The sequence below is a fragment of the Mercenaria mercenaria genome, chromosome 10 (genome assembly GCF_021730395.1).
Source record: "Mercenaria mercenaria strain notata chromosome 10, MADL_Memer_1, whole genome shotgun sequence".
Classification (NCBI taxonomy): Eukaryota; Metazoa; Mollusca; class Bivalvia; order Venerida; family Veneridae; genus Mercenaria; species Mercenaria mercenaria.
Window position 1 is genome coordinate 52,700,201 of NC_069370.1, and position 14,474 is coordinate 52,714,674.

The 14,474-nt window shown below is 34.6% G+C and overlaps 2 protein-coding genes across 6 annotated transcripts in view; both read left to right on the top strand.

The window, feature by feature from the left end:
• LOC123561561 (protein TANC2-like) overlaps positions 1 to 5,800 on the top strand; it is a 92,216-nt gene extending 86,416 nt beyond the window's left edge. For all 4 annotated transcript variants that reach the window (XM_045354024.2, XM_045354025.2, XM_053553092.1 and 1 more), the window contains exons 19-22: positions 80 to 304; positions 646 to 792; positions 1,255 to 1,355; positions 1,805 to 5,800. In XM_045354024.2, coding sequence (XP_045209959.2) covers positions 80 to 304; positions 646 to 792; positions 1,255 to 1,355; positions 1,805 to 1,976 — 645 coding nt within the window. In that variant the 3' untranslated portion in view covers positions 1,977 to 5,800. The remainder of the gene's footprint in view (positions 1 to 79; positions 305 to 645; positions 793 to 1,254; positions 1,356 to 1,804) is intronic.
• Positions 5,801 to 13,081: 7,281 nt separating this feature from the next.
• Positions 13,082 to 14,474, top strand: part of LOC123561559 (N-chimaerin-like) — a 57,202-nt gene continuing 55,809 nt past the window's right edge. For both annotated transcript variants that reach the window (XM_045354020.2, XM_045354022.2), the window contains exon 1: positions 13,082 to 13,166. The gene's annotated coding sequence lies outside the window, so the exon portion shown is untranslated. The remainder of the gene's footprint in view (positions 13,167 to 14,474) is intronic.

Consider the following 14,474-nt stretch of genomic DNA (forward strand, 5'->3'; position numbering starts at 1 on the left):
TTCCTCAGCAGCAAACCTTTACATCAGTTTGGAAGTACCTAACTAAAACATTCTTAGAAACTACATGTTGTTGTTGCAGGTTCAGTATTTGATAGATCAAGGTGCCCAGATTGAGCATGCTGATCTGAACGGGATGCGAGCATTAGACCGTGCCATCGATCGCAGAAATACAGCTGTTGTTGTATGTTTCTTGCGTAAAGGAGCAAAACTGGGTCAGATGACGTGGGCTGTTGCTGCGGGAAAGGCAGATGTCATGTTGCTGCTCCTCAACAAGTTGATGGAAGATGGAAATGTCTTGTATAGGGTAAGTGATCCACAACACAATGTCATAATCTCTGAACAGCAAATGCCATCTTACAAAAGTAGACATTTTCTTTCCAAATTGACCAGTTTCTTTGTAAATTTATCTTTTCAGAGCAGCGAACTGCTGTACTGTATAGTGAAAGTAATAATCTCTTGGTGAGAGTAAAGCAAGATTTTTCAAAGAAAATGCTAAGGAAAGGATTTTCTTTTGTATACAAGCAAACAAGATGTGCTCATTCAAAAATACTGGTTCCCTTTCCTTTGAATATGACTTTAAATGCAGTAATAAAAATATTTTGAAATGAATCTGGCATGATAAACTATGTTGATAACTTTTTCCAGAAAAATCGCACAAAAGAGGCAGCTCAGCGTTACCAGTATGCCTTGAAGAAATTTCCTCAGGAGGATTTCGGTGATGATTACAAGACATTTAAGGAAGTGAAGTTGAACTTGATGCTGAATCTATCTCGATGCAAGAGAAAAATGAATGTAAGTGTTGTATTATTGATAGTATTTTTCTTTTACAAGGGATTGTTTCTTACAGCTTAATTTTAAAGGTTGTCCTATTTATCAGTCTAGAATTTAGTATCGGCAAAGACATTCCAATCTGATATAATTTTTTTGTTGTTGGTAGTTTTAATTCATTGCAAGTTAATTGAGAATACTCTAAAACCATTTTTATTGATGGAGGACAAATTTTCAGGGATTTTGTTTCATCAGTCCACAAAACTCAAACCCAGTGAACAAATAAAAATTCAATAAGAAATGAATTATAATTCCCCACAAAATAGCTGTTAGGGCCCAACCCACAAAATTTCATGCCCATGGAAATATGATTTCACAGTAGTGACCAACCCAAAGTCCCACACGAAAAGGGATGGCTGCTAGCAGGTGTAATACTGTGTTTTATGCATTTCAGTGTTGATTAATTATTTGTTCAATCTATTTCAGGACTGTGAGGGTGCAATAGAACTGGCCACCAAGGCACTGGAATTAAAACCAAAATGTTTTGAGGCTTACTATGCTCGTGCCAGGGCAAAGAGGGATCACAGGTGAGATTTGATGTGCTTGTTTTCTAAGTTACTAGCAAAAAACAGTCTTGATGTCATCTTTATTGCTGTTATTATTGAATATGCTACAGTCTTCCAATTAGGTTTGTTATGGTTGTGCAAACAATCAGATTTAGATAATATAAGTACTGTGTTTTCCAAGTTATATCAAGTTCATTCTACATGCATAATACATTTTAGAAATATTTTGCACAAGATACTAAGCGTAAGTTTATTCATCAATATGGAAATACAAAACTTCAGGTTAAGAGATTAAACTGTTTAAATTATCTTGGTTGTCAATCTTTAGATCATAAATAATGTATAATGCAGTATTGGAAAATAGCTACCTTGAAAATAGCTAATTCCACAAGAAGAATTAGGAAAACTGAAGTTTTTTCTTGTCTAGAGACTGCAGCTGAACTAACATTTGCAACATTACCTATTTGTAGAATGTATGCATCTGCAATGGATGATTTGAAGGAAGCCCTGAAACTGGCACCAACCAATCGGGAACTGCAGAGACTTCTAGTTCGTGTGCGTGATGAGTGTATGGAACAGGCAAGGGGTGAAGGTGCACAAGATTCTGATGAAAACAGAAGATCCAATGAGACAGCTCTGTAAAGGAACTTGAGGCTGATATCTTATTAGAATATCCAGAAGAACAATTTAAGTTTGTGTTGAATAGCAGTTGATCACACATTTAAAGCGTATGAAAGAAAGCAACTGGTTTTCTTTAATTCTAGTTACTGCATATCTAACATCTGCAAATGCAGACTAAAAGCAAACTGAAAATGTAACTCTAAGCATAACTGTTGACTGTGCAGATATGAAAGCTAACTTAGAATGAGTGTTGTTACATGTTTGTTTGCAGCATCTTTCTTGAATAGGCTATTTGCTTCAAGGCAGCTTTGCTACTTTTTGTAAGTCTTTAGATGTGCAATAAGACATTTTTTCATCCCTTCAAAGCATGACCTTGAACTTCCAAGATTTTCCCCTTTATTGATATGCTAGATACACCATTGTTCTCCTGCAATTTAGCTGTTACAAAATTTTAGTTTTTCATTGTTGCTGTGAAAACAAAAACATGGATAAGACTTTTATTTGTGGCAGTCTGATTTTCATGTACCAAATTTTTTAGCTCACCTGTCACAAAGTGACAAGGTGAGCTTTTGTGATCGCGCGGTGTCGGTCGTCCGTCCGTGCGTGCGTGCGTCCGTAAACTTTTGCTTGTGACCACTCTAGAGGTCACATTTTTCATTGGATCTTTATGAAAGTTGGTCAGAATGTTCATCTTGATGATATCTAGGTCAAGTTGGAAACTGGGTCACGTGTCTTCAAAAACTAGGTCAGTAGGTCTAAAAATAGAAAAACCTTGTGACCTCTCTAGAGGCTATATATTTCACAAGATCTTCATGAAAATTGGTCAGAATGTTCACCTTGATGATATCTAGGTCAAGTTTGAAACTGGGTCACTTGCCATCAAAAACTAGGTCAGTAGGTCTAAAAATAGAAAAACCTTGTGACCTCTCTAGAGGCCATATATTTCACAAGATCTTAATGAAAATTGGTCAGAACATTCACCTTGATGATATCTAGGTCAAGTTCGAAACTGGGTCACGTGCCGACAAAAACTAGGTCAGTAGGTCAAATAATAGAAAAACCTTGTGACCTCTCTAAAGGCCATATTTTTCATGGGATCTGTATGAAAGTTGGTCTGAATGTTCATCTTGATGTTATCTAGGTCAAGTTCGAAACTGGGTCACGTGCGGTCAAAAACTAGGTCAGTAGGTCTAAAAATAGAAAAACCTTGTGACCTCTCTAGAGGCCATATATTTCATGAGATCTTCACAAAAATTGGTCAGAATGTTCACCTTGATGATATCTAGGTCAAGTTCGAAAGTGGGTCATGTGCCTTCAAAAACTAGGTCAGTAGGTCAAATAATAGAAAAACCTTGTGACCTCTCTAGAGGCCATATTTTTCATGGGATCTGTATGAAAGTTGGTCTGAATGTTCATCTTGATGATATCAAGGTCAAGTTCGAAAGTGGATCACGTGCCATCAAAAACTAGGTCAGTAGGTCAAATAATAGAAAAACCTTGTGACCACTCTAAAGGCCATATTTTTCATGGGATCTGTATGAAAATTGGTCTGAATGTTCATCTTGTTGATATCTAGGTCAAGTTAGAAATAGGGTCATGTGCGGACAAAAACTAGGTCAGCAGGTCTAAAAATAGAAAAACCTTGTGACCTCTCTAGAGGCCATACTTGTGAATGAATCTCCATTAAAATTGGTCAGAATGTTCACCTTGATGATATCTAGGTCAGGTTTGAAACTGGGTCACATGCCTTAAAAAACTAGGTCAGTAGGTCAAATAATAAAAAAACCTTGTGACCTCTCTAGAGGCCATACTTTTCATGGGATCTGTATGAAAGTTGGTCTGAATGTTCATGATGATATCTAGGTCAAGTTTGAAACTGGGTCAGCTGCGGTCAAAAACTAGGTCAGTAGGTCTAAAATTATTAAAATCTTTTGACCACTCTAGCGGCCATATTTTTCAATGGATCTTCATAAAAATTGATCTGAATGTTCACCTTGATGATATCTAGGTCAGTTTCGAAACTGGTTCACATGCGGTCAAAAACTAGGCCAGTAGGTATAAAAATAGAAAAACCTTTTGACCTCTCTAGAGGCCATATTTTTCATGAGATCTTCATGAGAATTAGTGAGAATGTTCACCTTGATGATATCTAGGTAAAGTTCAAAACAGGGTCACATTTCTTTGAAAACTAGGTCAATAGGTCAAATAATAGAAAAACCTTGTCACCTTTGTAGAGACCATATTTTTCAATGGATCTTCATGAAAATTGGTCAAAATTTTCATCTTGATAATATCTAGGTCAAGTTCAAAACTGGGTCACATGAGCTCAAAAACTAGGTCACTATGTCATATAATGACGTCGTACTCAAAACTGGGTCATGTGGGAAGAGGTGAGCAATTCAGGACCATCATGGTCCTCTTGTTAAGGTAAGTCATCAAGACTGCAAAAGGGAAACTTTAACGGCACACAAGTTTAAATTGAACTATAGTCACAAATATTTATCGGCATGAGGATACAACTTTTCGAATCCTTAGACATCCAATCATGCTTTTCGGAATTTGTAAAATATGCTTTTCTGTGTTTTTTTTTTTTTTTGCTTGAACTACGGTATTCCCATAACTTAAACTGCTTATTTTTAGTCTGCCATAAATTACTTTTTTGCTTCTGAATTTTTTTTATTTGAAGCTTTTGTATGGTACTAGTTTTTAGAATTGCAAAGAGAAGCTTATTCCACATTTCCAAATATTGACTACAAGGAACAAACATTTTTAATTGCAGCTAAAATTAGAATTATTCTTTTCAGAGTAATTTATCATTATTACATATTACAAAGTAATTTATCATGATTACATCTGAAGAGCAGTTTATCATGTTTACATTTTCAAGGGTAGTTTTTCACATTTACATCATACTAGAGTAATTTGTCAGGATTACACCTTTCTTAAAGTTTTCATGAAATCAGACACATCAGTTCATTATATAGATATTAAGCATTCATGTATTTGTTGCAATTTATTCTAGTATATGACTAAATGAGAAATTGATGCACTAATAGAGATAGTTCATAGAATGTATTTCCTTGACCAGATGTGCTTAATTATGGTGCAAAGTGTCCATTTTTTTGTAAATATATACATAAGTTGTAAATTCCATTGTGTACAAAGACATAGACATTATCATTCTTGTAAATAATCATTTTATATATTTTTACATATTATATAAGGCTTTTATCTGACAGATTTGGTAGTAAATGGTTCATTGCTATTAAACATGTTTTAAGTGTATATAGTGCTATTGAAAGTGACGTTTCTTTTTAGTCAGTTTGTAACTTAAGGCTTTATGAAAGTTAATTTGTAACTGTCAAAATTTTTGGTCCCATAATTCTTATGGCAGATTATTAACTTTTAATTAAAAGCACACTGATCACTATATATATATTTTCATTTAAAGCATTGTTGAATCTTGCATACTAGTTGAATACAGAAAGAGAAGTAACAGTTCTTTCCATGTTACTTGAAAATGTAAGAATTCAGTAATTGCAACATGTGAGAAAACAAATGTTTTTTGTAGGAAATTGTTGGATATATATTTTTCGACACCGTGAGTGATACGGGAACTGATTAACTAGTATGAAATCAATTTTTTATCCAGATAGTCTGTCGTTTTTTAGATTGACAAAATAAAGTAAGTTATGATAGCTTGTATATATTACAGTTGTATGTTTTTAAAGGTAAAGTTTCTAATGTCAGTGACTGTATAGGGTTGTGAAGAAAAGCATTACAAATTCAAGTAAATAACACAGTTATTTCAAAAAGTGAAAAAATAAATTTCTAAAAACATTAAACATATTGTTTTCCTTTTTGAAAATGGATTTTAGAATCATGTATCTTCATCAACATTTCAGTATAGGTTTAGCTATACTAAGCTGCTTAGAATATTCCTACTGAATTGTCATGCCGAGAAAAAGGACTAGAAGAAATGAAGCAAGAATCTCTCACAAATTATTAACATTTAGCTGATACCTATCCGCAGGTTGTACATTTGTATATAAAAGGTCAAATAGTACTCCATGTATTTATCCCCTGGATTTTTTATCTTGTCCCAAAAATATAGTTTTACACATGGTGTGCAGTGCACTGGCCTCATTGTTTTCATAGCACTGAATATAAGATTCAGTGTTGTTATATTTTCTGGTCATTTGGGATCATGGAGTTCATTAAATTCTATGTAACAGAATTCCGCCGAAGCTGGTGTTAGGGGTTTCCATTACCTCTCGGGAACAGACTCCATCAAACAGAGTCTGCTATTTGCTTGGTTGTATTCTATGCTTCCAAAGGATCTTCATATAGATTTTATTAAGGTGAGCTGTTTTGCCTTGATGGATTATCAGGTCCATAAGCTAGCAATAACATAAGATATGGTCAATAGTATCCTGGCATATTGTTCAGAATTTGCCAATGACATTTCTTTCTTTTTAATATCGGCAAATTCTGAATATTTTTCTGAATATTTTAAAAAGGCATTTTAATCGAAAGTTGTGGGTTATTTGGTACCTATAAATGTAAAGGAAATAATGGTCAAATCACGGTGGGCAGTCAACACGACGGCTATATGTCCAGCCTCAGGGTACCTGTGCTTTTAAGTAACTTGCCAACCTGATTGTTCTCCCAGTTATAATGTTCAACCAAAGAAGTATAAAATACTAAGCTCTTTGGTTCAACATGTATAACTAATGGACAAATCATTAAAATGCACCCAACAATCATGTTTAAATAGAATAAAACAAGTTTCCGCTACAAATTGTTTTACATACTTATCTACAATATACAAGAATTTCATTACAAACAGATATGTGTTTGCAGAGTCTAAAGCACATGAAATATAAAAAAAATAACCTGTTCAGAGCAGTAAGAACAACTTCAGTAAGGACCGTCTATATCACATGCATTTTTTGATAACTAATAATATAAAGGAATCTGTTTCTAGCTAGAATTTTGATGAGCAAAGGGCAATAGTGTATAGCCCATTATTTGCTGAAACACCACCTGTCGAGGCTGTTTTGGTGGTGCTCTGGATGGCATGTTTCTAGTTGGTATTTCCTTGCAGCAGTTCACTTTTCACCTCCCTTAAATTCAGCAGAGCCTTGTCTGTTCTCCTAAAAGGAAAGCCCTGATGGAAGTGTTGGTACAATGGAACTCTGCTCGGGCATCTGGAAATGTGGTAAACAAAACATAAGCTTCTGGTCAAGAAAGGAATTTATATCCTGAAATAAAAATAGTATCCATTTAAATAAAATTTTTCTGATATCTAGACTGATCATTCATCCTGCCGTATCCGTTTGATTTAAAAGACAGGTCGCAACCCAAGAAAAAGGAAAATACCTGTTTCTAAACTGCACCAAGGACACAAATTCCAATGGCTCATCAGCATTTCTCATCCACTCCAAAGCCATACAATGCGTGGGCTTCATGTCCTGTATCTCTTTGATTCACGATGACAACCACCAGGACAGGTTGGTTTGGTTGTTTCTTAACAAATGAATTTGCTTGGATAAAATTATCTAGCTATTGAAGAAATGTTCGTGGCTCCAAAATTATAGAATATTATTTTTTAAATTTCTTGCATACCAGACGGGGATTTCCTGTATTTTTACCGGTGCTGGAAAAATCCATCTTACATCCCGGGGTGTAAGATGACTCTCGTGCTTTAAATGACGTATACGAACTACATATATGTAGAAGATTTATGTAGTTATTTATATTTTATTTCGAAAAACGGAATAAAAATCCAATACCTTGACAGTTCCTCTTTGTTCCTGATAGTATATTTCTCGATTCAAAACACGTTGTTTTATAAAAAATTCATAACGTTACGCTGGAACTGATAAAAGAAAACCGGAACTAAACATTGTTATTTGTCTTTGAAACGTCATGACGTCTTTCCTGTTTACGGACGTTGATTTCCCGCGCTTTGTTTAAATACGCTGCTATAAGAAATAGTTCTAGAAAGAAAGCCGTTCGACTGATTTTATTTTTATTATTATATCTTTATATCGGTATACAAGAAAAAGATTCTGTCACTGGTTATAGGTTCAGATGGGAATATCCGGCTCTCGGGTAACTGTTTAGGCGGTAACTCGGTAGGAACCTCGTTACCGCCTAAACAGTTACCCTCGAGGCCGGAAATTCCCATCTGCACCTACAACCAGTGAAAGAATCTTATAATCTTGATTTTAAAGTATATAAAGCGATTTTGATTGCATTTCGGACATCTTTAATACCAAAACTTTTTAAAAATTCGAATTTTGACTTCAGTGGATTATTATGTAAACTTTCAGGACATTTTTGAATAATCAGCATAAACCAATTCTATGAAAAGAGTTTGAAAATTAAATATAAATTCTTTTCGAAATTGTGATTTTGCACCGGACATTATTAAAGATGTCTTAAAAAAATCAAAAGATCCTACTACCGCCATAGAAGACCTTTAGGCCTTTGGGATAGTGTATATAGTTTGATTCTTACAAAATAAAGCCGCAATTCACGAAAATTAGGATCAAACAATAGGTTTATTAAATCTTTGCCAACCATGAAAAGAGTTACCAACAACGTATTTCATTATCCAGTCTAATTCTTTCACATCCCTGTTCGTAACATTGAAAGTACTGTAACATGTCATCGTCGTTTCTTTTTACAAACTGGAATGCATGTATTCGGATTCACAATTCACAAGATGTTGTGTAAGATTATTATTATTATTATTATTATTATACCAGATTTATATAGCCCCCTTTTCATTATCAGTTTCACGTTCAAAGGCGCTTTACATAGTTCAAATGCAGCCACACAGGGCGCATAATTCATCCTCTACTAGTACAGACTCAGAGCGTTCTGACCAGAGGGACAGAGTGAGACAAAGCCCCCACGACAGAGAGATCAGAAATCAGATACAGGCTTGTCCGGCTAACTTAGCCTAGCTCGTTGCGAATAGACAGCCTGGTTCTTTAACGTGCCCAGTGTATAGCACTGATACACGCAAGGATTGCCTGGGTTCCTGACCAGTACACCTCTAGTTGGATGGGAAACACTGAAAAGCGTTTCTGAAAATTCCCGAGTAGCTGCCGGGGATCGAACCCCCGACCTCGGGATTGGAAGGCCAATGTGCAAACCACTGAGCTATCCGTCCAAGATATGATATTTAAATTGTAAACAGTCTCCTATAATTCAAATCTTGAATGGCATTGTACTTTTATTTTAGGAATTGTGTCGAATGTATATGCAATGTTGTACAATGATGAGACTTAAATAAACGAATATATTTAATGACAGTGCATTAAATCTACTTAAATGTATAGGTATAAATATATTGTTTTCTGTACAAAAATACAGAAATTGTATTCTAATAGCTTGATACTACTGCCCTGACAGTTGTTAACTTGAAATCTTTCACATGGATCATGTAATCCCACTGGCGGACGTTTAATCTCAACATCTCTAACCACTGAACCCTGCTCATCTGTAAAGAAAAAAGAAATCCTCTGATGTACCTCTACAATGTGTTTTATAATATTATTTCCAAACATGTTTCCTCGTCTGTCTCCCTGACTGTACCATTTCTTTATCTTTTTCCATACTCCACTATCAGACATTTCTCTATCATCCTCTCAAGTAACCATTCACATCAAACCTCCATATCATGTATGTCCTTTAGACTCATTGAATGAGATCCTGAACTGCTGTTATGTTATTTGACCAGTCTCTCGTGTTGAAAATTTGAGAGCAAAGATTTCATGATGGAAATGGTATTTAAATGTGAAACAATGACAAAGGAGAAGAATTCTATAAGAAGTTTTTTTCCATTCTTATCCTTTCGTGTGTTGCTTTGTATGACATAATTTATTACTGTATGTATTTTATTTTTGAAATAGAATCTAAATATGTTTAACTAAACATACACTCGCCATTGAAATCAATCTTTTTGCACAACGGATTAGCGTTAACATGCCGGTAAAACCTGTCTGATACCCCAGTATCAGATGACTCTCGTTCTATTGATGGCAACTAACGACTGGTGCATTGGTTATATAGTGTTTATATAAAATTTGATAAAATTCATATACAATGATGGTTGTTCTTTGTGCCTCATAGTATAATTCTCAACTTTTACAGAATAACCATATCGTTTCGCATTAAATGTTAAAACTAAAGCTAAAAACAAGGAAGAATATCCAACAGGGAAGCCACGTTCTAAAAACGCAGCCTCCCCAAACCTTATTGTTGGTCATAACGTAATTTCTGTTCACGGGCGTTAATTTCTCGTGCTTTATTTAAAATTATAACTATAAGTAAAATCTGCCGGTTGTAGATGTAAATGTGAATATCTAGCTTTCTGGTAATATTAGTTCTGGTGGTAACTCGGACTATTCGAACCGGATATTCCCGTCTGTATGTACAACCAGTGACATATTATTATCAACGCCCCAGAAATAAAAGGTCGTAAGTGAAAAACAGTACTTTTGAGAAAACTGAAAAAAGCTAAATATTTTATTTTACAGACTTCTCATCAAAATTATTCATATCTGGTTTTTTTAACCTCATAGCTAAAGCTTTTAAATTCTTACAGTACTGATGGTCATATATTTATAGAGATGATACTATTTAAGAAATTGTATATACAACATTATAGAGTCCCCAATGATGAAAGGTCGTATCTGCTATTTACGACCTATTTACTATATAATTGATGAAATCTTAAAGGGTTGTAAGTGGCAGGTACGACCTTTTTCTTCAGTAGATATTTCTGAAATGGACCAAAAATGGATCGTAAGTAACAGATACGACTTTATGTTATAAGCAAAATGTCAGTTTTGGTTCAATATAAAACAGGACCAATAATGATTTTCTTTTCAGGTTATAGACCTTTTCATGCAGTTTCCGAAAATGTAAAGGTCATATAGCTCGTAAGTAGCATTTACGATCTTATTTTTCTGGGACGTTGTTATAGTTTAACTATAGATACTGCATCGCCCTCTATCGGGTATTACGAGATAGTTAAAAAAACAAACGTAGAGGATGGTAAAAGTAATACTTTGTATATGCAAGGTTTTTAATTGTAGACAATGCTGACAGAGCTGGTGAAAACAGAATATACAGTTCAAAGAGCTAAAAACATCATGTTTCATGCCATTCATTGTTGGCAAATGTGATTACACCCTTTCTGATTTTTGTAGGGTATGGATGTGAACATAAAGTTAACAAATATTCTTCAGAGCAAAAAAAAAAATACAATAACAATAACATGTTTCTAGATCCAGAAAACCAGTAAATACTGTCTATACCTTACATGATCAGCCTCTGTCTGTTGTCAGTCAAGCTACTTACCTAGGTGTAGAAGTAACATCAAACTTATCTTGGCCCCCTCGTATAAACAAAATATCTAAAGCATGTCAAAGTCTTGGTTTCTTAAAACATAATATACATTCTGCGAAAAGTAGTACCAAAACCGCAGCCTATAACACCATTGTTAGACCAACTTTAGAGTATAGTTCCAGTGTTTGGGATTCTTGCCATCTGAAGGATATAAATAAATTAAAAATATTCAGAGGCAAGCTGCGAGATTTGTAGTAAATAATTATAGCAAGACCCCGGTCAAGGTCACAAATATCCTAACCAGTTTAAGTTGGAATTCCCTCCAATCCAGAAGGAAGTATAGTAGGTTGGTTTTATTTTATAAAATGGTTCATACTCATGTTGATGTCGATCCTAAACAATATCTCGCTCCAGTTACTAGACAATCTAGACATTACCATCACTTAGCTCTGCAAATACCTTCTACCATAGTTGACTACTACAAGTACGCATTCTTCTCCAGAACTGTGGTAGAGTGGAACGTCTTACCATCTCATCGTAGTCAGTGCTGAAACAATCTTCGGATTCAAATCAGCACTGGCTGCATAGATGTTCCAACCATAATTATTATATATACTTGTTTTATCCTGTTTTTAACCCTACTAATATTTCTTTTTTTCCTGCACAATAGCTTACGTATGTACATGTCTTACACTTAGGGCTATAGGGTGTTAGGTTTTTGCACCTTTTTTATCACCAACTGTCAGGGAGTACTAGGTGGACTGAGTAGCTTGGGAAACCTGATAGTCTTTCACTTTTTTACCCCCCCCCCCCTCCCACGCATGTATCAGTATTGAACAAGGCCATTATCATAAAAGAAGAAGAAAGAGCAAATAAGCCTAGGAATTCTTTGAATATCATAGCGTCATCTTCAGTACGTTTTTCTCCCTCGAAAATTATATTCGCGATGGAACACGTTCAAATAATTATCTGTTGATGTTTCTGGCTCTGTATAGCATGTTTTCTTCATTTCCTGGTAAACAGCATAAATTGGAACTTAGGTCACACACCATCACTACATATTCCTGTTCACATTTTAGAGTTAATCCTCTGCAGTACAGTACTGTACTGTAGGCCTATAATTTATTTGTTTCACAGAAAATATTTTAGTTGCTTTATATAAAAAGAAGTAAGCTGCTTTTTGAGACTGTCAAAATTTTGTGTGTTTACCTTATGCTTTGAGGCATACAGACACTAAATAGAAAAATGGCGCGAAAAAAATGGTATCGCATAATGGCGGATACAAATAGTCCTCAGTTTTTTTGCTCTGTAGAGATATTTTCCTTATTTTTTTGCAATTTTTTTTTTTGCTAAAATCACATGACAGATCTATGCTTGACATGTAGGTAGCATTTTCATAATGAAATGAGAACATGACAAAATATTATATGGAAACTTAGATCATACACCACCAGTATAATTTGGGGTCTCATTTTTTAGCTAATTTTGCAGTTTGTGTGTTGGACTGAAATTAATTTTCTTGCATCAAGCATGACCTCCACTTTTTTTTTATTTTTAGTTAGCACTGACAATATTCTTTAAGAAAATGTAAGTTACAGACATTTAAAATGGGTCCTGATGTGTGCTGCGGTCATTGGAAATAGGTCAATTTTATATAGAATAAAGAACAAGAACTATTTAGTGTGTTATAACCTTGAATCAATTATGTTATTTAGTGTTTATATACCTATACGTAACCAATTTAGGCTAGTGAAGTTCAGTGAGTAACCTTGACAAGGGGAATAACTTTGAATAAACATTGGGCTTTGTGACTAATCGGAAGAAGACATCGACAGTTATTTGGTAAATTCTTTGTTTTGGACAATACTTCTGCATATCTATTGATTTGATTACTTCCAGTAAGATACTGCCAAACTGACATAATTTGAATAGAATACTGAAATCGCATCAGTTTCTTCAGACTTTCTGTATAACAAATTATGTCAGTTTGGCAGTATCTTACTGGAAAAAAATAATCAGAAAAGTCAGCTGATTTTGTTGATTTCAGCTGGCTGAACATGCACTGTTACGTCTGGATAATTTCGGGACTGTCAATAATTTATGATTGGATAGATTACAAAATTCACATTAAGGTGGTATTTGGTTTGACCAAAGATCTAATGGAATTTAAAAGGCAGTGGCTAGGGGTCTGGTAACTGGACCTCTAGACGCAGAGTCTGGAGGTCCGGCCACCAAACCCCTAGACAACCAGATAGGGCTGTCAAGAGGTCCGGTTATCAATATGAATACTGAATATAGTATTGGATGACAGTAGTCCAAATAATAGGACGTTTTGGGACAGCGACAGTCAAAAGTTATCACGCTGTCCCAAAACATCCTATTATTTGGACTATGCCCTTTTCTCGTTATTCCGAGCCCCTAAGCCGGTTTTTCAGTGCTGGTCAGTAATAGATTTAAGTTTCAAAGGAGTTTTTGCTATAGTTTGATACTTCAACATCTAAACTTATAAAATCCCCATGAAGAAAAATTCTAAGGATTTTTGTTAATGAATAATCCAGGCTTCCACATGATGACCCTAACCCTCTGAAACAGCCAAATTCTTTCTCGTTAAAACCGAGACTTGCAATCATTTGTACTAGCTCTGAAAAAATAAGGCTTTTTTGAAAAAGTTCTTTGTTAAAAATAAGAACAGATATATTATTGTGTTAGCGGACAAAAAAGTTTTAAAATAAGTGCTTTTTGTTTTCTGTAAGAAGGTTATATATTACCCCAATGATTTTAGATAAGCAAATTTTGTGCCAAAATTTTCTGTTGTGTATATTTCTATTTTAATGCAAGTAATTCTATTTTCTTTTTATTTTTGTTTAACTGTCATATGATTTGCTACAACATACATAAAATTAGAAACAGGAAATAGCTGTAAGTGCAAATTTTTCAAAGGCTCGGATCAATGAGAAGGCTCGGAATTACGAGAAAGAGGCATACTGTCACGTCCAAACGTATTCTGCATATTTCTGTTAGGAAATCCCCAATGAAATCCATTGGGAACGTTTTCTGGTACATGTACAAAGTATTTTTGTAATGATTACATCTCTGATAAATTTATGTTAACATTAAAGCATAAACTTGCCTAGCTGACATTTTATGAAT